This window comes from Marmota monax, unplaced genomic scaffold (genome assembly GCF_021218885.2).
Source record: "Marmota monax isolate L192 unplaced genomic scaffold, Marmota_monax_Labrador192_F-V1.1 WCK01_AAM20220418_F8-fsc00004, whole genome shotgun sequence".
Lineage (NCBI taxonomy): Eukaryota > Metazoa > Chordata > Mammalia > Rodentia > Sciuridae > Marmota > Marmota monax.
In genome coordinates this window covers 28,835,789-28,861,525 of record NW_026692881.1, presented here as the reverse complement: position 1 = coordinate 28,861,525, position 25,737 = coordinate 28,835,789, and the positions used below count along the sequence as shown (strand labels likewise).

Here is a 25,737-nt window from a genome sequence, read left to right as displayed (position 1 = left end):
ACTGCCTCTGCTCAGAGCCCCCATTGGCTTCTCACCTCCCTCTCCATCACTCATGGAAGAAGCCAAGGGCCTTACAGGAGCTGAAGGACCCTGACTTCTTCCACCTGTCTGCCTTCACTCCTGTTCTTGCATGTCCTTGACTCGGGGAAGCGCCTGCCTCTTACTGTTCCCTGTCTGGAATGCGCTTTCTGCAGGTGTACAGACGGCTTATCCTTCCACCACCGTCAAGTGTTTACTCAGATGGCCATTTCTCAAAGAGGCCTTTCTCCACCACTTTGCTTAAAACCACACTATCCTCCTTGATTTTTCTCCATAGCACTGAACGCTTCCTGTCAGCTACACATCTAAGCCTCACATATGTTTTACTGTGCCAACCCCCAACCAGAATGGGAACTCTTCCACAGCAGAGATTTGTTTTTGTCTTTTTTTCACTGTGGTATCCCAGCACTTAGAAACATTTTCTAGGACTTAGTGAGCACTCAGTAAATACTTGTTGAATGACCAAAGAAGCTGAGCATTCCTTCCTCTCCCAGGGAAGATTTCCTAGTGTCAAAGCCATGCTTTCCTGGACTGATGGCATCGCATAGCTTTTACTCATTTGCCAGCAAAGGTCACATGACAAGGTATCAGGAGGGGGGTAAATTCTTTATGTCAGTACAGGTTAAATTCCCAGTTTCAGTACTACTGAAAGCTCCTGATAGCCTAAAATGGTTTTGAAAACCTGAATTTGAAGTTTTGGAACTTATCCTATTCTGTTGTAATTTGATGAAGCATGAGAAGCTGACCAATAGCATTTGCTATCAGTCCTCATTGTGTCCCTTCTCTATGCCTGGCACTTTCATTTCATAAGGAACAACTCTCATCCCCATCCATTGCCAAGCACAAAGTCCAATGCAGATAGAAAATGTGGGAACTCCTTATTCAAAATGTAGGAAAAAATGTGCCAAAATATAAAATATAATTTTTTTTTCTTTCTTTTGGTCTCTCTCCCAACTTGTAGCATTTTGATTGCTATTCAGTGTTGTCCTGTGGTGAAATTAAATTTTAAATGATTAACCTGAATTTTTCCTTTATTCTTTTGCATAATATAATATCAATTTTAAATGCAAATATAAGAGCATTTAATTCACACATGGAGTCACTAAAATCATACAAATCCATTTCATAGATTGAAAGTACATATGTATTTCCAGAACAATAGAAATGCTGGGCAAACCTACACAGTGGTTTTATTTTGTTTTTAATTCTTTTTCTGTGTGTGGGGGGAGTACTTGGGATTGAATCCAGGGGCACTCGACCCCATCCCCAGCCCTATTTTATATTTTATTTAGAGACGAGTTCTCACAGAGTTGCTTAGCACCTTGCTTTTGTTGAAGCTGGCTTTGAACTCGCAATCCTCCTGCCTCAGCCTTCTTAGCCTCTGGTATTACAGGTATGCACCACCACGCCTGGCTTTATTTCATCCTTAATACATGCTTATTCCACAATACTCTATCTTTGGTTTACTGACGAGTCAGCAGGGACTGAAAGGGAAGGGGGCAGGGGTGGTCCTGTTTTTGCGTTTCCTTCTGTATTTTCAGTGTGGGTAGGTTGGCTAATCAGGCAAGGAATAGGAGTGATCGGGTTCCCATTGCCTTCTTTCTACCTTCAAAGAAAATGGCTTGAATGAAAAACGACCATTTAACTCCCCTGTTGACTCTGTTCCTGAATTCCAATACGCCCTGGGTCCACTGGAATTCAGTACTCATGGGGCAGCAGGAATGGGAGATGAATACTGTGCAAATCCCACCTGTTGACAATGCGTGCCCCACTTTCCCCTTGTACTTCACTTGGCCAAATTATTATAAAGTTCAGTGTAACAGCAAAGCAGGTAAGCAAAGCACAAGGCCCCGTACAACCAAGCAGGCCACATCCCGTGAAGCTGGCGTCCTCCTACCACCTCCCCAGTGGAGTGTTATTACCATTCACAGATGAGACCTCTGAATCCCACAGAGAGAAAATAATTTGCCCAAGGTCACTCAGCACGTGGTGGAGCTGGAATTTAAACCCAGCCTGTGTTTGATCAGGCTGTCTGTGTGGCCATTGTGGCATAATAGACTCAGCACGGGTAGGAGGCCAGACGTGAGGAGTTTTGACCCATTTTCTAGGTGATTGTGTAACCCTGGACAGGCTTGCTGTAGGCCTTCGGGTTTCCTCCTCTTTAATGCCTGCTTAATCATGCAAGCTGTGGATTTTCATAAACCAGAACATGGGCTGCACTGTCCCTTCTCTCTGTGTGCTGAGAACTGGTGACATGCTAGAGGCAGTGCCACCCCTCCTGTGCAGCAAATGCGGGCATGGTTGTACATGTCACATGTGGTATTTGGCTTGTCCCTCAGGTGATGACTGAAATATCCCAGGGGAATAAGAGAAAAGCTGTTTTCTGGGAGTGTGCCGGGGTACAATTAGGAGAGCCATGAGGAGGAACAAGGAAGCCAATATGGGTTTTGTAAACCTTTCAAAAATTCTGTAACCCAAAAAAAAAAAAAAATTAATGTCTCTATGTAACCCACAGAAATGCCGTTCCTTGAAAGTGATTAGGGCGGATAACTGAGCTGCATTGGTGTGTGGATCTGGGTATACTATTTTCCCCTGTCCTGCTAAGGAGGAACCCAACAGGCCAAGGTTACCTGCTATTTACTGACAGGTCCTATCACACGAGGTCCAAGAACTGATGAAGGATAAGGCATCAGGAGAGAGAACTCTTCTACAAAACATGGGGAAATGTGACAGATTTTCCATTTTGCTGGGTTTTTGGGAATGCCAAAGGAGTCAATGTGCATTAATGTACAGATGTGTGTTTGCCCATGTGTGTGTGTGTGTGTGGGTAAGTGCAAGTATGAGTGTGTGGGTAGTCAGGGAGTGGGAAGAGAAATTAACAACCTCTGTAGAAAGGAAGCTGCAGCCACCCAAAGGCAGAACCCATGGCTTTGAACTATGACAGACCTGACCCTTTCCTCACAGGTAAAGTGTAATAACACATACTTCCTCCATGTTATGAGGATTAAATGAGGTGATAATCGTAAAGACACTGGAACGGTGGCCGACATGTAATAGGTGCTCAGGAAGTGATGGTGAAAGTGGTAGTGAGGGGAGGCTATCAAGGGGACATGGTTGAGCTCCTTTTTAGCTTGCTTTCTTTCCAAAGTAATTATTAGAACTTTCAAGTAATTGCTAAATCAATTTTCATATGAGAGAGAGTGAATTTATTTTTAATTTACTTGAGTTGGATTTTCAAGCCAGTCTATTTGATTATAGAAAATGGATACTCATTTAGAATTTGGACTTGCCGTATGGTAAGCTTTCAACATTTATTCCTTAGTGCTATAATGTTAAAGGCTTGGTCCCCAGCTTGGCACTGTTGGGAGGTGGTGGAAATTTTAAGAGTGGGTCTTTCAGTCATCTGGAAAAAACCCAATCCTTCCTCCTTTCTTTCATGTCCCAGCTATGAGGTGTCTATTTTTTTCTCTGTCATATACTCCCCATCAAGGTAGGTACCTCACCACAGGCCCCAAAGCAAGGGGGCCAATCAACCATGGACTGAAACTTCCCAAATTGTGAGCCAAGATGAACCTTTTCTCTTTATATGTTGATTAGCTAAGACACCTGTTACAGTTAGGGAGAGCTAACAGTAGTCATCCAACTTTGTGCCTATTGCTATGTGAACACAGACATCCTAACGTGACCACTTCCCTTTGAGAGAGAGCCCACAATCATTTGCAGATATTAACATGTAAATCCTTCATTGCCCTAAAGTCAAGTTCAGAGCATGGGTGATGTTAAATACCAGAAAGAAGAAAGCCTTGACAGGAAGAGCATCCCAATTCCATCTGATAGAAAACGACTGCTTTTATATACCAAGAACTAAATTCCTCCCTAGAAAATATTTTAAAAAGAGAGAAAGCTAATAATGGCCTTTTCACAAGTAATTCAGGGCTATTTCTAGACTTGAGAACTTCTCATGTATCTGAAATTAGGCTAAAATCTGAGAAATTTACCAAAAGATCCTTTGAGCCAGGTATATCTGTCTAACTGTCTCAAAATAAATAATCAAATTATAAATAGATAAGAGTAAATAAAAAGGTTGGGAATGTCGTTCAATGGCAGAATGCCCATGGGTTCAATCCCTAGTACTACACCCACAAATAGATAAATAAAATGAAATAAAAAAGAAGAAGAATCCTTTGAATTCTAGAAATAGGTTCCATTACACTTATAGAAAAAGAGTGATCTTTGTGTTTACTGTCATCTATATCCTTAGTGGATTTTTTATAGTTATATTTAGATATAGTTATATATTGTTTATAGTTTATATTTAGATAAACCATAATAATTTTTATCATTTTCTTGGGCTTCAACCTATTTCTTAGGTCTAAGTTCAGGACTGGCTTTTGAGAAGGCCTACAGGGAAGTTTGGATACAAATTAAAATTCCACTTTAATAACTCAAGGACAGGAGTTTTACTGGGCATTGATTCTGTGAAATTCATCTGGAAAAAATCCTAAGCATTGTCAATTGAAGACACAGAGTTAGGATCAAAAGGGCTTAGACGCATAGGAATTTGTCTCAGACTGTAGGAAAGTTTGGAATCATCACTTCCAATAAATTTTCATTAAGATTATAAGTGACTGTCAGGCAGATTGTTATTTTAGCCAACTGAGAGTATACGGATTGCTTTTCAGATGTGACTACATGTGCGTAGCTATTTGTAAAGTTCATGTCCAACTTTCTATTTGGCAAGACAGTTTTTTGAGCCAGGGGTCCTCAGTCACTGTAGGAGCTGACTGTAGCTAAGGCCTCACCCTTACAGACTAGAGTCATGCTAGACATCTGCATTTAAAGCACCCTAAGTAGTTCTGTCCCCAGAAGTCTGCAGACCACACTGGTGGGGGTTGAAAAGCATGAAATCTTTGTTGCCTTCCAGGAGTGCAAAGCCACTACTACAGAAGGGTAAGCCAATCCCAATGGGTCACAACCCATTCTTAACATGCTGTATGTCCCATGTGGGTGGCTATCCCTTGATCCCACTTATCAGAGAAATGTGTAAATAAATGAAGGAACATAGCTACTTCTGGGACATCTATTGCATGTCAGTCTGCTAACCACTGGAAATGCACTCACCAACGCAACCCAGTTTGGAAGGAGGAGCCAATATGTTTGGGAACAGAAAGTTAGCCGAAGCCTTTAGAACTCAATTTGGAAAGAAAGGTAGCTCAGGTGTGAGATGCTGGCCATGTGACTTCTCAGGTCTAGCCTCCCTAGAGTGGCACTGAGAGCCCTCTGTGCTCCACCACGCACCTGCTGGATCTTGAGCTTCCCCTGCTGCCCATGAGCTGGGAACTACTTGATACCTTCTTGTGCCGTATCTTCTGCATGGAATGACCTTTCCCTCTCTCCTCCCTTGGCCTGTCAGTCCTCACCTGTTCTCCTGCCTCCAGGATGGGGAGTGCTCAGCACTTGTGCCTCATGTTGTCTAACACCTTCTTAATTTCTCTGGGAATATTTGTGGGTCTGAATTTTCTCTACTCTAAGCACCTCCAAAGCAGTGGTTTCTCTCCTCATATTTCTGTACTGCCTGTGTGGGACCCAGCACACAGTGGACATCCCATCAGTGTTTGAAGTGAGGTTGATAGGTGCAAACATTAAGTAGAGAGCAAATAAGGAATTCGTTCTCAAGATTTCTTTCTGCTAAATTCTGCTAGAAAGGATTTTGAGTGCTCTCTTGCCCAGGGACCCAGGGGTGTTATGAGATGTACTTGGACACCTGGGCTCTTGAGCCCATGGAGGGGTCACAAAATTCTTGCACTACAGGTGCTGGGGGCAGGCTCAGGACCCTCCCAGGCTGCTTGTTTTCAAATGGCAACATTTTCCTCTTAATTGGCATTTCTATCGAAATGATACATGCTTGAATTTTTGCCAAGACTGGCTGCATACTAACAAGCTTTTCTCTTCAACAGAATGGTCTCTGTTGGTCAGTGGTGGACAATCCTTGCCTCATTCTGTGAGTGAATGAAAAGTAGTGAGTCAGTTTCGGGGAGGAGGGGGGATAAAACAACAAATAAAACCGTGGGCCAGTGTCTGTATTATAAAAACTTATCTCATCTGAGTGGAATGAGACTGAGATAATTTCTTTGAAATAAGAATTAAAAAAATTAAAGAATTAAAAAAAACTCTTCTTTCTTATGAACCACAAATTTCTTCCTTTTTTCTTTTTTCCCTCTTGATTTATGTTGCTGCATTTCTAACTGGAAGTAGAAAATATCTCCACTTGGCTTCTGTTCTCGCAGCTCTTAAGGATTCTGTCCTGAGGCAAGGAGGCAAAACAATTTGGTTTTACTCTCCCACATTCCAAAAATAACTTTAGCAATACCCTCTGGTTATCTAGAAAGTGCAGAGTGGATGCTTTTATCCTAAAGTAGCAGTGTCTGATTGTCGGGGGGACTTTTGCCATATGCCTGTTATTTAGCAACTAACTGCTGGTGACTCACTCACTTTGACTGTGGTACAGAAAAATTCTTTCCATGGAAAACACTGCGGGTGGGGTGGGGGAGAGCTCTCTCTGAACCACTATGTAGTATTTTCCTTTAGAAAAGGCTTCTATGAAAATGAACAGGCGCCAGCTGTTACTCTGCTCTCTCCGACTCCCAAGATGTCAGTGAGCCTTTCTAGACTCCGTCCCTATGCAATTTGTCCCCAAAGGTGCACAGGTACATACAGAACTACAACATAGGACCAGCTTGGTTAGTAAAAAAAAAAGCCATCATCTCAAGTTAAAGAGAAATGGAAGCAATGGTATTTACAGTTTGGACTAGATGGTGTCCACTGTTGCATTCCAGCAGAGGTGGGGTGGGGGAGAGAAAGAGAGTGTAGCTTAATTTTTCTCTTTTTCTTCTTCTTCTCTCTCTTTCCCCCCTGCCTTATGCATGTATGTAGCATGGGCTACAACCCCAGCCCCACTGTTCCCTTTCCCTGGAGCTGAAAATCACCAGAGCCTTGAAGAGAAAAGTGCCTAAGTGAGGTCCTGATCTATTTATGCAGCAAAAATATAGCAAAATAAACTCACCTGCTAGGCCCATCACACCAACTAATTCCCGTTCTCTGCAGTTGATTTTGCTTGTCAACATCTCTTTAAAGACTCTGAGGGCGATGAGGGGTGGACAAGCAGACAAGTGCAGTTTTAACCATGAAAAATGGGGAATGCAAAGGGCTTGTCTTAGAGATGCTCTTGAACCATGCCATCCCTCTGCACTTTGGGTCATGTCCCTCTCATCTTGGCTCACATTTATGAATGGAGGTTGAGAAGCTGCTTAAAGGCTCTTCAGTACTTATACCCCAGCTGGCCACTGTTGTAGGAAAAACATGACCCTGTGGGGCTGCGGTGCTGGTGGAGGATATTGTGGGAGAAGCATGTCATAGAAAAGACAGCCAAGGGGCTAGAGGGGACTTAGCCCTTACTTACAGACTGAGACACTCAAGCTATTAATAGTAAAGCCCTGAGTCACAGATGTAGGAATGTCACAGCTGCTTAGCTCTGCTACTGTTACACATCAGAAAGCCAGCTTTAGAGACCTGCCCAAGAGGAATAGAAAGAAATGGCCATTTTCCTCCCTTCTCCCCAGCTATGCCGCCGAACATAATTTATTTAAAACCATAGCCACCCTCTGAGTCAAAGCTGAGGCAGGTTGGTTGACTCCATTCCTTTCTGTTCCCCTGGCTCTCTTAGACCCAACACGTTACAATATTTGCAGTAAATACAGTCTAATACTGGCTGTGCATTCTGGTTTCTGAAAGATGTGTTGGCCATCTGCTGCTCTCCCTGAGTGGTGCGACGTCTGTCTTTTCCTCTTGCTCATCACGTTTCTTCCACGTGTATGTGATGTGCAGTGGGGACCCCAGTGATCTAAATTGGGGAGACAGGTGCTGGAATAGGGTGGGTGTTGGTTTTGTGAAGGAGGACATCCCTTGCTCACAGGAGACCTGCCTGTGACCTAGTAGGTCAGAAATCAAAAGCCAGGAGCTACGCTGTGGGTCAAGTTCATGCTGATCCAGGTTACAGATGGTGCAAGACCAGGCTGCCCCTTGATTGTAACTAGGGTTCCTCCCTTACAGATACATATCTGAAGATCTTGAAAAGTCCAACCAAGCAGGGAGAAGTGGAGTCTCAATCCTGCCTAACTGGATAAGTCACATGTTTTTTCTTTGATCCTGAATTAGACCCTGGATAAGGAAATGAATCCTGAAAGTTCCTCTTCCCAGGCTGGCTCTCAGTCTGTCCCTTTCTCCTTCCATCCTCATTCTGGTAAAATGGGGGTGGGGTAATAGGGCAAATCAAATGTCCATTATTTCATTTTTCATAGGAAAATGAAGTTGCCACTAGCATTTTTTTTCTATTAGGGCCAATTTTCCTTACTCAGTTTGCCTGAAAGAAGCTGCCATAAGAAACTAATAAGCTAACAATTGACTAGTTTTACTTATGGAAACAACCCCTGGCTGTGGCTCGGACTCCCTCCTCTGGCAATCATTTATCACACCCTGGGAGGGAGCCAGGGCTCAGGAGCATTTCGTCGCTCGTTCTCCCTGGGCTCGCGAGTGAGGAATGCAAGGTGGTGTCAGTGACCGGAGATTAGGACGGTGGAATTTTGCATTTGTTACAGCAGCAGCTGTAGCGAGTGGTTTCAGCCCCGGGGCAGAGTCGCGGAGCAGGGCGCGGCCGGCGCTCGCGGAGAGCACGGGGCGCGCTCGCTGGGCGGGCCTGGGAGCGGACCCGCCGCGCTGGGGGCGGGATCGTAGACGGCAGCCGCGTCCTCGGACTTCGCGAGTGGATGTCGGGGGCGTCTCCCCTCGGTCTCTGCAGCACGGATCTGTCTGCCTAGGCGCTTCCACGCCCAGAGTTCATTCCTGCTGCCTTTGGCCCGCTCCGCCAAGGACCCGGTTGCCATGGTGAAGGAGAAAGGTAATTATAAATATCGATCAGGGCGCGCGGTTGCAGAAGTTGGAGTGGCACTGCGGGGCTTGGCCACCTAACCGGCAAGGATCAATCGGAAGCCGGGCAGACATGTTCTGGGTGGGAGACTCTCTGTACTGTGGAGTCCGGGATTCCATCGAACCGGGACTTCATTCAGAACCTTTAATTTAGCCACAGCGTCTGAACCTCATCTTATTTCTGGAGTGTTTGCACAACTGAGCTCCTGAGGGTGTGCATCTCATTTGATTGTTATCGCATTTTAATCTTTGGTTGTGTATGAGACTGTCCTCATCCTACCTTCATTCTCTTCTTCCTCCTTTACCTCCCTTCCCCAATCAGTGGGTTCAGAGATGTGATGGAAGGAAGGGTCCTTCCTACAGCCTCGGGCTGTGTTGGGACCAGCCCAAGCCTCGCTAGAGGCTGGAAGGAGAAGCAGGGTTGTTGTGTGGAAGGTTTCAGGTGTGCTGTATTTATAGCCTATCATTTCATCACTCCTCCAAATGCTTTCTTCAAAGACGCCGTCCATGGCAAAGGTAACGGAATCACATTATAAAGCAGAATGTGAGAAGGCCGGGTGGGTGTGCCCTGCACAGGTGTCCTTCATGCATGCATTGGGCGTGGCCCTGAAATTAAGTCAAATCTCTCAGACTTGAATTCTAGTTTGCAAAAGAAGACAGCGAGAGTTTGTTTTTAATTATTCAAGTAATATATAAATTCATCTTCAGTTAAGAAAGTGAAATGTAGAAATAGGAAGAAAAGAAAGCTCTTCCTTCCTACTCAGTCAACCTCAGTTGTTAACGGTTAGTGTATGTCTTTCCAGATCTTTCTAGACTGAAATTAGATATACTATGAGAGAAGTATTAAAAAATGGGATCATTCTATCACCATTTTTCTGTGACTTCATTTTTTTCTCTTAACAATTCTTTAGAGACCTTCACCAATGGTCTTATAATGTAAATGGTCAACCCTTAATCTTGCTCTCTGGTAAGCTTAGATTTATGGTCACATCTTCTTACTGTGGGATATACTTTCCACCACTCACACAGACATCTGCCTTTCTGGGGATGTCTTGGACCATTTCAACAACTTATCTATATCTACTTTCTCTTAAAGCTACTACAGGGAGTACATTCGAGATGAAAATGCTGAACTCAAGTTGATCCTTTTTGCTGGAAATGCAATTTGGATTTATTACACTAATGGATGGGTTGAGAAATAGCCTCATGACAGCTTGTCAGTGTCAGGGCTGCACGTCAGGACAGACCCGTGGTTCTGCTATTTGTTCTGCGCCCGAGGTCTTCAGTGCTGACCTGCTTTAGCTTTGGTCTTTCACTGCATAAACAGTAGTTGAGTGAAACGATTTGGTGCAAATACAGGTGCTTCTGATAATGTCTCATCCCTTGCTGGGGTGCTTCCTGGATCTCTCAGTGCCAAATACAGTTGTGACATTTACTGAAGGTTGGATCTCTTCATTTGTACCTCCCACCCACCTAGAATAACATGGCCCCAACCTCTGATGCATCCTAGTGCAAGTAATTTATGAGTGATGGGAGAATGAACAATAAAAGCCACTTCTCAGTCTATTCCTGTGGGGTGGAGGGCAGCCCCAGACCTGCCAAACGTGGCATGCATTGTACACCAGGAGACCACATAGCAACTCCTCCTCAGCCCAGAGCTTAGGCTGCCTGGGTTTACCCTTACTTTACAAGGCAGCAGCCACTTTCTAACTGGAACACTTTGGAAAGGCCATTGAGAGGTCACATACTAGCATTATCTTAACCTTTAGCCACTGATTAAAGACTGTTCCTTTTTTATTTTGAGGCCTCCCAGCTTTCTGATTACACCTACCTCAGCCAACAGCAGAGAAAGGCAGGGTTTTTTTGGCAGTGACACCAGAGCTTCCATGGAAAGAAGGGAACTTGATTGTAGCCTGTGATGTGAGAAGGGCACAGGGGAGTGTGTAGCGCAGCATTCATCCTAGAGATGAGGAAACTGGGGATCAGAAAAGGTGAGTGAATTGCTCAAGGTCACACAGCAGGTAGTTGGACCATACTCATCCTGTGTGTCCCATACATGGTTTCTATTACTACACAGTGAGTCTCTCAGGAGGCAGCTGCCCTAACTCCATCTTCCTCTGTCCTGTACAGCTTGGTGTCTGCCCTGTGGTAGATTCTCCAACAGCAGACACAGGTTGGACTGTTGTCAGAGCTGGGACAGTACCTGTGGCTTCTTGATCTGGGGACTTTTCCAGTCCTCTGCATTTCTTCTTGCTCCCAAGTTCCTTTCTTCCTGCTGGAGCTGACAGGACTCACCCTGGCACAGACTCAGGTCAGGGTAGCATCTGCCTTAGCAGCGGGGAAGCCTTCCGACTTCAGTTGTGCTCACCACTTGGCGCTCACGTTGATTTCTGCCATTGTTTTCTCTCTAAAATCTCACATTTGGGGGTGACAGGGGCTGGAAGCAAAGCACACTAACCCCCTCCCTTCCCCCTCCCCTCCTGCGGCTACACACACCTCCCTCCTCCTCCCTATCCCACCTCAGCTGGCATGGAGTGTCCTCTGACATTCTTTGACCCTCATGATCTTTGGTTCTCCTGATCAGTCTCCCTCTCCCTTCCAGTTGCAGACACTTATTGATCCCAGAATCTTGACGAAGTGGTTATTTCTCTGATGTGTTCAAGGGCACCTTGCCCTTGCTGTATTCCCCAACGAAGAAGCAGGAGAGGCTTTTGTGGGTTTATCGGTCAATATCTGTCTTCCTGAACACACACTCGTCAACCTGCACCCCAGAGGCGCCGCTCTCATTTAGAAGCTGTAATCGTCTAGCTGGTGTGTCTCCTAGTGCAGTTTTGAGACTTCAAAAGGAAGTTACTGGGTCTGTTTATTTATTTATTTTTGGTTAGAGAAAACAAGAGTAAGCAAATACTGGAGATAGTTATATAAACACTCATCTGATTTGAATAATAAAGAATGCCTATGGTTTGGAAACGGTATAAAATGATAAGAATTCAAAGGCAAGAGAGACACAGTGAGATAAATAGAGCTTCACATTTGGGCACCTCCTTCCCCCCCCCCCCCCCCCCCCCCCCCGCCAGGAAGTTTTCTGCTACCCTTGGCTGGCCCAACTTGCTTTTAGGGTAGAAATTCATTCCAGTCCTTCAAGGGAGGGATGTCCGCTCTCCACTTGCCTTTTGAGTGTGTGGGACACATACACACACCCACGAGGCAAACAGTTTCTCTGGAGCAGGTCTTCTCAACATGGGCACCATTGATATTTTGACAGATCCTTCTTTGTAACTCTGCCCTGTGTGTTGTGAGATGTTTTAGTGGCATTCCTGGCCCTCCCCCGCGAGATACCGGGAAGGTGGCACTCACTTTTTACTCATGACAACGGAAAATGTCTTCAGACATTTCTAAATGCCCCTCAGGGGACAGTGCTGCCTTGGTTGAGAACCACTGTGATAGAGAATAGGGGCTCTAGGACATCTGGACACAGTCCTCTTCAAGGTGTAGTCAGATGGATTCTCTTGAGCACAGAGTAGGAGATGTGAAATCTTTGGACAAGAAGCCCACCAACCCACTGCAGCTTGTTGGGGCCAGTTAGCTTTTGGCAGAAATGGGTGTCTCAGATATAGAGGAACACCAGTGTGCCTCCTTTCCCAGCGCATTTCAGTTCCTGGAAAGGGAATAATCTTGTTCATCAGAGCAGATACGTTACAGAGATGTCCTGGCTCAGTCTCCTCACTTTCCTTTAAGATCTTCCCCCAGGAAGCCCCTCTTCATCACTGTCTCCTGCAGACTCTTTCTAGTGTGGACAAGGTGCTGGGTCCTCAGGAAGGTCTCGTGGAGTTAGAAGACACAGTTCTGTTCTCGGGACATTACCATCTATTGGAGAAAGCCAACGAGGCTCAGAAACGACTCCCAGGAAGTGATGTTGAGAAGAGGGTCCAGGAGGTCAGACGTGGGAGATGCATCTCCCAAGTATGCTGACCAGGAAAGGCTTCCTGGAGCAGGCAGCTCTGAAACTAGGCTTCTAAAGATTGGGGACATCTAGACATGGGATACATTGGAATGAAAAGAAAACAATAGATTTAAGAGAAGCCAGAGTGTTACAATCAGTGGGACATGAAGCAGTTTGATGTATGGAATGAGAGTGTTCGAGAGGTCAGATGGGCTTGCTCGGGCTTCCTGACCAAATACCACCAACTAGGCGGTTTAAACAATAGAAATTCATTGTCTCTGTTCTGGAAGCTGTAAGTTTGAAATCGAGGTGTTTGCCCCGTTTGTTCCTTCTGAGTCCTGGGGAAGAATCTGTCTCTGTCCTGTGCATCCCCGTGGCTTCTGGTGGTGCGCTGGCCCCCTTTGGTGGACCGTGGCTTGTGGAAACATCACCTCATCTGTGTCTTCCAGCCCACATGGCCTTTGCCCCCCATGTCAAGTGGGCACCAGTCAGTGGATTAGGACCACCCTAATGACCTCGTTTTAACTTGATTCCTCTGTAGAGATCATGTGTCCAGGTAAGGCCACATTCTGGGGTGTTGGGGTTTGGGGGGAGGGATGCAGTTCCACCTGATATACTCAGACATATGATAGGTGGTAAGGCTTGAGAAGCATTGGGCAGGTGGGGCAAAGTGGGGGATGGGGGTGGGAAGGGGGAGAGGAGTGGGGATTCAGCTTTATAAACCTTGAAGCAGTGTTGGGGATTAGAGACCAGGGTCATCAGAAATGAGCCGTCCACTTTAAACCTCTTGGCAGGACCTTGAGATTTCTTCAACAGTTGGTATAAACACTCCCCACCACTGAAGGGAATGTTAGGAGCAGAACTTGCTCTCCTCTGGGAGCCTAGTAGTACTTCAGATGTTGGCTTCCCTGGAGAAGCCAACACCACACCCTACTGGGCACAAGCAGCTGTGTCCGGCATCCCCTTCCTGCCACATCTGAAGGCCACTGCACCTTACTCTTGGCAGCTCCAGAACACTGGTGTGCTGTGTCTCAAACGTGACCTACACACTGGCACCAAAGTAATCCTCTTAGGACGCCGAATCATCCTATCATTTTCCAGCTGAAAAACCTAAATCAACGACAAAATGAAATCCAGGCCTCCCTGCTGGCTGCGCAGGGTGCTCCCCAGTCCTCAAAATACCTCTTCCCCAGCCCCATCTGGGCAAATATCCTTCTAAGCCCATCTTGTTTTATTTTAATTCTTAATGTTATTATTAAATCTGTCGGTGATGGGACACATCCCAGATGGCAGGCTTTGGGCTTGAGAGCTTTGCATATGCTGTCTCCAGGCTTTTAGCTCATCAGGGTCAGTGGTGCGCCCCCCCCCCCCCACTAGGAGGAGGGGCTCATGGGAGTCAGGAAACTTGTGAGACCATATAGCTAGAAGGCAGAAGAATTTTCTACCTATCTCAAACCTGTGCTCGTTGTACCTATAACACACCAAAAATTTTGCTGTTTGAATCATCAGGGGGAGAGGGTATTGTCCCCTGCAACCTTGGACTTATTGTTTTTCCCACTCTCCCTACATGAGAAATATGTGTATCCTTCTCTTCTGCATTATCAATGACCTAACTCAAGTTCTGCTTCCTCATATAGTTCCCCAAAGGCCTATCCCTCTGTGAATTCTTCTAGAGTGACTCTGTGCACCTAAGTAAACAGAGACATTAAACCATCCTCACCTGTGCAACCGGAGCAGGTGTATGCAGTTTCTCTCCAGCACTGTGGACTTCATATGTAGTCTTGTAAAGCAACCTTTACAGCTGCCAAGTGTTGCTACCTCTAATGTAGCTGCCACCGCTTTGATCCCACTTCTCCCAGCATGCACACCACACAGACACTACCCACCTGGTGCACACACACTGTCTAATGGAATTGAAACCCAACTCTGTTCCACCCGGGGAAGACTGAGGACAGTAGGCCTTTCATTGTGGTGGGAAGAGTCCTCGTGTGTATGGTGACCAGAGAGTCATCTTCCAGGCCCCCACTTGCTAGCTGCTCCCAGTTTGGGTTGAATGTCTAAAGCTTCCCAGGCTGATGTCCAGTGTCCTACCTGACCCTGCTCTTGGATTTGTCTAGGTTCTTCATCTTTGCCTGAACTTGAAAAGCTCCACGCTTTTTAAGGAGACACTAGGGACAAGGACATTTCTAAACAAGGTCTGCAGGGAAGTTGCAGGAGACACTACAGGCTACACATTTCTCCGTCAGTTGTCTGTTTGGTGACCCATTCACACAGCTCACTTGTGGGGGAAGAAGGCTCCAGCTTTGTCTTACTCCACTTGAGAGAGAAAGAACATTCAGGCATGAATTATCTTTTTCTCATTTTATAAATGAAAGCGCTACTTTTAGGAGGAAGTATATCTTTTCTTACCCTCTTTCCAGAAGGGCTGTCTGAATGATGAGATTCCCAAGGCTAAGGAAAAAACTGCATTAGAAGAAAAAAAAAAAAAAAAAAGAGGCATGACAAATCCCCTGTCTTCTGCCGCCTATTCACTGAGGTCTAAAAGATATTATTAATCCAGAAAGAAAAAATATGTCATTGTCACAATTAGACATAGGGCTAAATGTGTAAATAAATTGGAGAGAAGGATTTGGATTGATCCAAAGCTCTTGAGAGCCATTTTGGATGAAGTCAAGAGTACATGGACAGTGGTCACAGGAGCGGGAGGGGCCCTCCCTATTATTAGCGGCTCCTGGACTCTAGGAGGTGGCCCTACCCCTTGCCTTTCCCATTACCTGGTTAAGTGACCAGGAAGGATGAACAACCTCTAATGCATCACCGCAGTCCTCTTTAAGGAAAAGCAAAAATTGGATTTTCCAGATTCCTGCAGAAAAGCCCTGCTGTGGGAGCCTCACCCTACCGGAGAAGAATCTTGGCACCTGAATCTCTTTGAGAAGTGGCTCTTCCGAATCATCATATTCACAGCCCCGTGTGGGGCAAGAAGGAGGAGCCTATTACTGTTGGCTTCTCCTGTGCCAAAGTCAAAATGCTGAGTGTTTCCCTGAGCCAGCATTAAAGAGCCAGAGAACTTTTCAGAAGGTGCAGTGATCAGTGGGTGGTGCAGGGATTTCTTCCCATTGTGGTTGAGCCTGATCTGGGCAAACCACAGCTGAAACCAGCCCAGCTTCCTATTTCATTGTGTGCTAGGCTGAGGGTGACTCACACTGAGAGGTATGTTTATCCCAAATTGGCAGGAGATGTGTATTCAAGGGCAAATTTTGTTAACAGTGGGGAAATCGAGTATTTGTTATGCATGACCTCTTTTCTCTGAGACATTATATTTGTGCTCAGACTGACATGATTAATGCTGTTATGGTCCAGGGTGCTGGGGGGCACTGAGTTGCCTTTCTGGTCTCATTGCAATCAACAGTTCAAACTTGGATTTAACCAGGAAGATGCTGGCATTTTTAATAATTCCAGAGAAATCACTCTCTAGACCAGTGGTTCTCCAACTTTAGCAGGCATCAGCACCTCCTGGAGGCTTGTCTATGTGCCACTCATGGGTCTTGCCCCCAGAGTTTCTGATTCAGCAGGTCTGAGAAAGTGCCTGAGATTTTGCACTTCTAATAATTCTCAGGTGATGTTGATGTTCCTGCTCAGGAACCACACTTGGACACTGTCTAAATGATCCATGAGTTCTGTGGGTAAAATTATCAGCCCTGAAGATGGGTGGAAGGGTCAGAATTTTATATAAGTAGCTTCATTTCCTTTTGAAAATTTTATCTTGCCCATGATCACGGATGACAGAGAAGGTAAAGAGCATCATTTTCACCTGACCCTCCTGCAGTACAGAAGGAAGCTGTATTTCATAATGACTCAGACCTTCTGTGACGTCCTTGTGGTCAAGGAACTGCTGTCAGTAGGAGATACTGGGTGTGCACAGGGTGGGAGGAAGTTCTCCTGGGGCGAGCTGGGGCTCTGGGAGGCTAAAGGAAGCTGACGCTGGTTTAGAGTGAAGGTACAGGTGTGCTGTTCTCTGGGCACCATTCACAGTTCTTGAAGTCTTGGGTGAGCATGTTTCTGGGGTTTGCGGAGCTCTTTGGAGTTCTCAGGTAAGAGATAATTCATTTGCTGTGTTGGCTCACAAAGGCTTCTCCTCCCTGTTTAGTCTTTGAAGAGCTAAAATATACTATGAAATGTGGAGTGTTTCATTCACTACCGCTTCATTCTGTGTTCTACTAGCCTATGTTTTTCTTTTGTTTCTTTCTATTATTGTTCACCATTCGAAACACTGTGTGAAGGGAGAAGTTTAAGAAAAACAAGAACAGGCAATGGTCCGAAAAGGCAGCAAGGTTATTCTGGTGTCTGACAGGAAATGGGAGAGAGGAAAGAGTAACCCCCATAAAAATGACCAGGTCCAGGGAGGGTCCCCTCAGTGGCATGTATGCTAAACAGGTATCAACTGGACTGCTGTCTATGTGCCACTCATGGGCCCCTTCTGAACAGCCATGGAGGAGCAGAGTGTGGGGGTGGCCAGTGGGATTGGCATCTGCTAGACTGAAGCCTCATGAACCCTCTGTTCCCTGTACCTGAAACACCCTACCACTCCCCCCATGTGACGGTCCCAGCCTGGACATAGCAGTGAGCCACAGCAGTGGATTCCCAGTAGTGCCTTGACCACATCACAGTTTTATGCTTTCTACAAGGTGTTTTATGCTTTCTACAAGGCGTTTTTTCATGTAGAGTTAGTGTTGGAGGGGTATAGATTGAGAATGAGATTAGAAGGCAATAAAGAGGGATGCGAACAATGTTCTGTGCAGCTTCAAAGGAAGGAAGAATCATTATCCCAAGAGAATCAGAAAAGGCTTTGTGGAAAAGGGGGCATTTAAGATTGGCCTTGAGGTTCTGGAAGCTTCTTGAGGTCAGGGATGGTGGTGGATTCAACTTGTATCCACAGCGCAGTGTCTGTCCATAGTCATCGTTCATTGAATAGTGAATGAACTAATAGATGAATGAATGATATACAGGTGAGGGAGATATTTATGCCTATTTAGGAAATGTTTCTTCAAAACCTAGTGTAAGATAAGCCATCTAGACATCGAAACAAGTTAAATACAGTTCTTGACTTGAAAGCACTCACATTCTAGCAATAATTATAAATAATATAACAATAATAATAATAAGTAATTATGATACGGTGTGAAATGCATTCAAATAAAGAACTATTAAAGTAATAGAGATCCCAGGGCAGAGAGCCATTCATTCTTCTGGGCAGTCATGGCTGATTGGGCTTTGAAGGATGTTCAGGAGTGCAAGTGCGGATAAAGGGGGACTGAGAGAAAGGTGTTTAAATTGGTGAAGCAGGAGCAGCAAAGGGCATCTTGGAACTGGGGACAGCCAGCTCAGTTTGGCAGAGGCCGTGTTGGCCACACAGTAGGGTGAAGGTGAGGGAGGGTACCTGGAGCACCTGTGGGCCACACTGAATGAACTGAGGTCATACATAAAAATGTCTCCAAGGACCAGGCAGGTGACCTAAATGAGTGGAAACTGGGAAACTGGTGCTCCTAAGTCAGGAATCAGTGTGTCACTCATCTAGGTCCAGGAGAGTGATATGCCAAGGTTAGACCTTCCAGTTTCCAAGGACAGCTAGAAATAAGGATTTTAATGTAAAATCTCCAGGTGTTTAAATGTTGGCAAATAATCCAACTTGCTCTTTATAAAATTACGGTGTGGAATTCAAAAAAAAAAAGAAGCAAAAATAAAAATGAAAAATTATTTATGGGCCAAGCAAGACTAGCCTGTTGGCAGAACTCCATCGAAGGGCCTCCAGATTATGGTCGGGGGCTTCCTTAGCCAGTGCCACCAAACCCACCCACAGAAAGAAATACATTCCCACTCAGAGAGACCCAGGACTCAGGCACACATGCCTATAAGTAGCTAAAAGTCACATGAAGCAATCCTACCTTTACTCTCTGCTATATTCTCTTTTGTTTTTTAAATATTCTGGCTATGACCCATTAAACTGAGTTTATGTTCTAATGGGTAAAGATTCAAAAGTTGGAAACCCATTCAATTAGGACGTCTAGACTAAATTCTTATGGGATGAAAACGGAACTTCCCTGGGCGGCCATGCTTCCATCTTGGTACAGTGCTGATGAGTACATTTCTGTTAAGTTGGGTTTCTTCACTTGCAATAAGAAGACAATTTCTGAATCTTTTATTTATCACTCCATCCTAAACAGAAGTTGATGTCATCTGTTTGGGCTTCTTGTTTTTCGTGGTGCTGGGGATTGAACCCAGGGCCTTATGTGTGCAAGGCAAGCACTCTACCAACTGAGCTATATCCCCAGCCCCTGTTTGGGCTTCTTGATACATTTAAGAACTGATCCAACTGCTAAATTCAGAGTAAAGTGATATTTTATTGACATTTGGCAAAAAATCCAAAGGAAACCACCCCTAAGCCACATCTGCTTCCAGGCCTAGGGTCTATGGCATAAGGTCTAACCTCAGCGCACATCACGCACTGACTCCTTCCTTAGGAGCACCAGTTTCCCAGTTTCCACTCCCCTACTTTCCGTGTAGGGGAGTTTCCCCAGTGCTTTCTAACAGCCTGATCTTTCTCCAGTAAAACAACACTGAGAACACCTACTCTTTTCTCCAGGTGGGGAGTTACGATAAGTGATCTGATAAGTTTGAGCATTGGAAAGAATTGCTGGTAGATCAGAACAAAAATCGATACATAACCTGAGGGAGTGCTCATCAAGAACTGGGAAAATGGGAGAAAAGGATGTGATTAAATCTAAGAGGACAAAAAAAAATTGTGTAAGGAAGGGAAATCCTGTTCACAGGGTATACTGTAGTCTAGTAGAACAATACTTGCATTCTCAAAGTATAAACAGATTTAAGTAAAATTCACAACATAGCCAAATTGGTGAGAGCTAAATCCTTATCCACAGGAGGAGGGTGTTACTAGGAGATGGCAGGGTAGGTGTGAGCAGAGTGTTAAGAAAGTTATGTTGAAGGGGCTGTGGTTTGTAGCTCAGTGGTAGAGCGCTTGCCTGGCATGTGAGGCACTAGGTCCGATCCTCAGCACCACATAGAGAAGGATAACTGAAATAAAAGCTGTTGTGTCCATCTACAACTAAATAAAATTTTTAAAAAAGAAAGTAGTGATGAAGGCTGGAAAAACTCTTTTTAAGAGTTGAGTATGTTTACCTGTGGGATTTGGGAGGGGTGGGGCAGCGGTTGCTGTTGTGCATTATAAACACATTCACTTTTTATGTGCATAGCCTATTTGGTTCTTAAAACTGATGAAAATCCAAGGGGGAAAACCATACTATTCACCCCACATCTTTATTATGAAGGTTGATTTAAATGAGCTAATGTGTGTGAAGACTTCACAGTTGGCACCTGCCTTGCAGCAGGTGCTCAGTAAATGCTAATGTAGTCAGTTGATCTGTGGAGTTTAAGTAGCAGGATAGGATGAATGTCCCAGAACCAGAGGAATGGCCCAAGGACCTTTGTAGATAAATAGGACTAAGATAAAGGTGGTGAGGAGAAATAAGTTTATTCCTAGGTTAAATGGACTTGAGCTTAATGTTTTCGCAGCCTGAACCTGGGAAGTCCGTCCTTATGTCCCAGTGACAGTTGTCATTCATTTGTTTGGATAGCTTTGAAAAATTGTCCCCTAAGCCTTTGATATTTTATGGGTCTTCTTGAAAATAAGTTGTGTTCGTAAATGGGAGCTCTGCAGCTCGGCTGCCTGGGTTCAGATGCCACCTCTGTTTACTAATTGTGTGACCTTGAGCAAATCACCTAACCTCCACTGCCTCAGTTTTCTCATCAGGGAGTAGGGACAACAGTGGTTCCAATCTGATAGGGTTATTGTGAGAATTAACTCCTTAAATCCACGTAAAGTGCTTCAAACAGCACTGGTACCTAGCAAGAGCCTGGGGACAGTTTTATGTCGTTACCATTACTACTGGTATTCCTCTTGACCAGGCAAGGTCAGGGTCCTGTGTCCATGTTGTGGAGTTTAGTAATCAGAGAAGTTTCAGGGCCCAGGAAGGTAAGGAGACTGGGACAGGTGAGTCCAGGAACCAAGCAGGACCACCCATGTCCACTCTGTCTGTAGTTTGCCTCAGGCAGAGCAAGGCTTAACTCCAGGACCACACAAGTGACTTCCTGGGGTCAGTATTTCTACTGTTCTGTGATTGGACCTTGCGAAGGAACTTTACCTGTTGAGTTCTTGATGCCCACATCCCTTGGACAAGCAGACTGATGACTCTGGTCCATCTTTGTGTGTGAAGTGAGGTGTCCAGTGATGATCTGATGTAGGAACATGTTGGCCTTGAGAACAGTTGTGTTAAAGTGTTTGAGGCTGAGCCAGGTGCTGTGGAGTCTTCCTGGAGGAAGCCGTCTGTCTGCTCTGCACAGTCCCTGCTGGCTATTCTACATCATCACGTCCTGCTCTGAAACCACGTAGTTCAGCTTCTCCAGGCTCTGTGCCACCCCAGCTCCTCCCCACAGATCAGGCTGGCTGGAGATCGGGCTCTCTTGGGTGGCTGTTATTCAGAGAGCTTAGCCAGAGCTGGTGTGAGGCTGGCCCATCAGTTTGCTCATCCCTTGTTTTTCCTGAGTCGGGGATTTCAACAAATCTTTCATCTTTCGTAATGACATCATCCAGATTACCTCCTTGATAGGTGCTGTCAGTGAATTCAAGCTGTTTAACTTTCAGTTCCACCTAGAGGCTGTTGCTAAGGAAAAGAGTCAGAAAGTCTGGGCAGTGGTTAATGCATGAACCTGGTGCCTGTAACTGTGCTGGAGCCTGGGAATTCAATGGCACTGACCTTATAGGGGATAAAATAGAAGTGTGAAAAAACAAAGAGAATGTTTAGGATGCAATGAGTATGAAGAAAGAAAATGAGCTGGAGGTATCAGGGAAGCAGGGACAGTGTCTTCACTGAGGTGGGAGGGGGAGGCTCTTGGAGGACATGACACAGAAGCTGGTTTAGGGTGAGACCAGAGGCAAAGAAGGAGCAGCCTTGCTAGTAGCTGTGGAAGAGCCTCCTGGGGTGGAAAAGGAGCATGTGTGGAGGTCTTGAAGCAGCAAGATCTGGAGCTTGGGAGCCTGTGGATTGGAGAGGGAGAGGAGGCTGGAGAGGTGGCGGGGCCAGCGGGGCATCTTGGTAGTGCAGCTGTGAGCTTGGTGGAGGGCTTAACCTGTGGAGCAGTCTGCTCAATTATGTCCTTAAAGGTTCCTTCTGGTTACTGTGTGGCAAAAGACTGAACAGATGCATCGAAAGTACACACTGGTTCCAGAAACCAGATCCTTGCTTTCTTAAAAACGGCACCTTAAACCCCTCCCAGCCCCTGACTTGGCTGGGTAGTCAGTTACGGGTAGGCATGTCCTGCTGTTTCCAACCTTCTGGCGAGTCTCTGGTGCCGACGTTGCTGTTGGTATTCCTCTAGGAAAGTTGGGTTTCTGGAAACTCCTACATGAGACATGAGCTGGGTCTGATGGCATCACTTTCAAATTTTTTATGTTTTATGGGCTCTTTCCCAAGAGGGAAACAGAGATGAAATAAAAGTAAGGATGTTGGGTTGAGCATGTATTGGTCAAAAAAAAAAAAATCCCATAGTGCGGAGGATTTTGTGCATCAATGAGGCATGAGACAGGTAGAAGTTTGGGTGATTCCTATCAGGATATATGCAATTGTTCTTTCTGCTTGCTATCCGAATGTCAAGAAGCTGACACTAACAGATACTAATCAAATCTGTTCCTTTGTTTAAATTATACAGAGACAAAAAAGTAGACCAGTGGTTGCCTGGGACTGAACTGGGGGAGAAGTGAGGTGTGGCTGCTAATAGGTTTTTTTGGGGCGGGGGGTAAAGAAAATGTACTAAAATTAGATTATGGTGATGACCACACAATTCTGTGAATAGACTAAAAACTATTAATTGCACACTGTAATGGATGAGTCGTATGGAACCTGAATTATGTCTCAATAAAGCTGTGAAAAAACAAACCTGCTGCTTCAAGCACTATGAGTAAACTGAAATGGTGACCCTGAGGGCTGTGAGATTCTGTAGAAGAGCTGGACGTGCCTGAATGCTACACAGCAGAGAAGTCCCCTGCTGAGAGCCAGAGGCAACAGAGCCCACAAATCCAACGTACTTGAGTTTGAGGTATTATGCATGGACATTCATGATAAAGGACCTTTTGGATATGAGGTGTCCCTCAAAAGCGTCTGTGTTAATACAGGAATGTCTGGGGGTGAATTGATTGGATCGTGAGAGCTGTTACCTAAACAGTCCGTCTGAGTTTGAATGGACTAGGTGGGGCATGGCTGGTGGAGGTATGTCACTAGGGGTGTGCCCTTAAAGGGTTCATCTTTTCTGTGTCCCCTTCTCCCCTCTCTCTTTACTCTTGGCCACCATGAACTGAGTAGCTTTTCTGGGCCACGCCCTCCTGCCACAATGTTCTGCCTCCCTGTGTCCAGAGTGATGGACCCACCTGACCATCCACTGAAACTCTGAAACCATGAGCCAAAATAAACTTTCCCTCTCTAAGTTGTCCATGTCAGGTACTTTGGTCACACTGACACAAAGCTGTCACAGACCTTAAACTATGATCCACAATTTTCCCATACTGAATCACTTCAGAAACACAGCGGCTTCCATGTTTGGACACTCACCTGTCAGGAAAGTGCAGAACACTTCCCAGGATTTATCTTCATTTTAAGAAGAGGAAATTGATAGAGAAGACAAGTAACTTGTTTAATTAAGGTCACGGAGCTAAGAGGGACAAAGCCAAGAACGGCACCAGAACCTGTGCTGTGACCCACTCCGGGCCAGAGGCCAAGCCCTCCCCACCCACTACCATGTGAGCTGACAGACATCCTTAGAAGCAGGTCGGGCTGTGCTCTGGTTACATCCCTCATCTCAAGACCAGGACAGATGAGGATCCTAACTTGTCCTGCAGGCACGCACAGAGGCAACCTCTTCCCCACCTATATTCCTGTGGCCCTTCCTCTGGGCTTCAGCCAAACCAGGTTTCCAGATGTTCCCCAAACATGCCCCAGCCCACCTTGCTCATTGTCTGAGACGTCTTCCTCTTCCTTCCTTCCCACTTAAGTCTTACCCTTCCTCTGGGCTCCTCTGAAAGGGCACTTCTATCTTGAAGCTTTTTTCTCTTTTTTCTCTCCTGGTTTTAACACTGTTCTTTGGGCACGTGACACTGGCGCTACTCAAGTTCACATTGTGTTCATTCATCCCCATCCATTCCATGTCTTTCTCCATCCCTCTTCCCAACTACCTCTCCTACTAAACCGTAAGCTCTGGACAGCAGGATCTGGGATCTGCAGGAACATCACGGGGGAAATGCTCCAACTTTCCCCTGGCTTTGTCCTTGTTCATGAAGCCACTCCTGACCCAGAAGGTGAGACCAGAAGTGCCTGTGCTGTCTCACCTGGGCCTTTGCTTGTGCTGTTCATGTCTCTGCACCATCCTTCCCTCATGGCTCACTCCCTTCTGCCTGACCCGCAGTGTCAAATTCCACTCCCTTTTCTGTGAAACTGTCCCCAGCCCTCTGAACCATCCAGCTGCCTGGTTTTCTCTCTGGAAGCCCAAGCACATTGCTGGTGCCTATCCTGGGCTTGCAGCATCCCAGGGCAGCTTCAGTGGTTCCCCTCTGTGCAGGTCAGCGTGCGCTGTGCGCGTCCCTGGGATCCCTGTCCTCAGAGGCAGGGCTGGTCTGTCTCCAGAGTTCCCACCAGCCTCGCGACAGATGGCACAGCAGGCTCCCTCTGAGACGGAATTTGTTCACGCTGAGGGTCCACTGAGAGTTTTCATGGAGGTGTTTATTTACTGTCTCCCCTGCTCCCACTAGCCCGTGTTGGGCTTCCTTTATCCCCCTCCTGAAGGTTGGCTTGAGACTTCGTAAAGTCTTTGTTGAACTTCAGGAGAGATCTCTTCCCTTCTAGTCAAGCAGATGAATCTCTGAATTTTAATGAGAGAATCGAACAAGCTACCAGAACTAAAGCTGTCAGTCACCTGGACGAATAGGTTGCTAGCTAGGTGACAGGTGTAGATCATGTGTGTTTGCCTTTCCTGCGGAGGTCACACCCGGGAAAGTTACATCATAGCGAAAGCTTGAATGGGCTTGAACTTCAGGTCTGGGAGGAGTCGGGAGCCTAAGTATCTAGAGAGTAGCTTTAGAATCTGCCGCATGTCTGACTCTGCAGTTCAGAAGCTGTGAACACAGGTCTTGTGGTTTTGTCTCCCAGTGGGTGCGCAGGCGCTGGAGAGACCAGGGGAAGGTGGGTCTATATGTTGATCACAGAGCAGGAGCAGAAACACCTTTTTAAAAATGGCTCAAATGCTTGTTTCTGAAATTTATAAGGACCTGAATTAAAAGTCTCCTTTTGCTGTTTACCAGCACTGAGGCCTTGGGCACAGTGGTGGCTGGTAAATGTTTCACAGCCAACTCCCTGGAGGGTGGGAAGAGGAAAGCCCTGATTGGTAAAGAGTGATGATTTCCGTGGTGTCAGTACCTCTGCCATGGCCAGCTTTGAGCTTCCAAGTGAGGTCACTGGCCACACAGTTGGCTCTTCACAGGCAAATCCTTTAACATCTCTGAAGCTCGATTTGAATATGGGTAGAATGGAGTGGATGGGACCCGGGGAGTTACTGTCTTGGAACACTTTTTATAGATAGAAAAGTGCTAAAGTGCTATACACCTTAACCATTTCCATAGCTTGTCTAAAATGCTATATTTTAACTAGTTGATGATT

The 25,737-nt window shown here is 45.8% G+C and overlaps 1 protein-coding gene across 7 annotated transcripts in view; it reads left to right on the top strand.

Moving 5' to 3' along the window:
• Ablim1 (actin binding LIM protein 1) overlaps positions 1-25,737 on the top strand; it is a 271,582-nt gene that overhangs the window by 99,200 nt on the left and 146,645 nt on the right. The window contains exon 1 of one of the 7 annotated variants that reach the window (XM_046449940.2): positions 8,780-8,992. The exons of the other annotated variants lie outside the window; for them this stretch is intronic. Within the exon in view, the coding sequence (XP_046305896.2) occupies positions 8,977-8,992 (16 nt within the window). The 5' untranslated portion in view covers positions 8,780-8,976. Of the gene's footprint in view, positions 1-8,779; positions 8,993-25,737 lie in introns of those variants that run through there. 7 annotated transcript variants of the gene reach the window in all.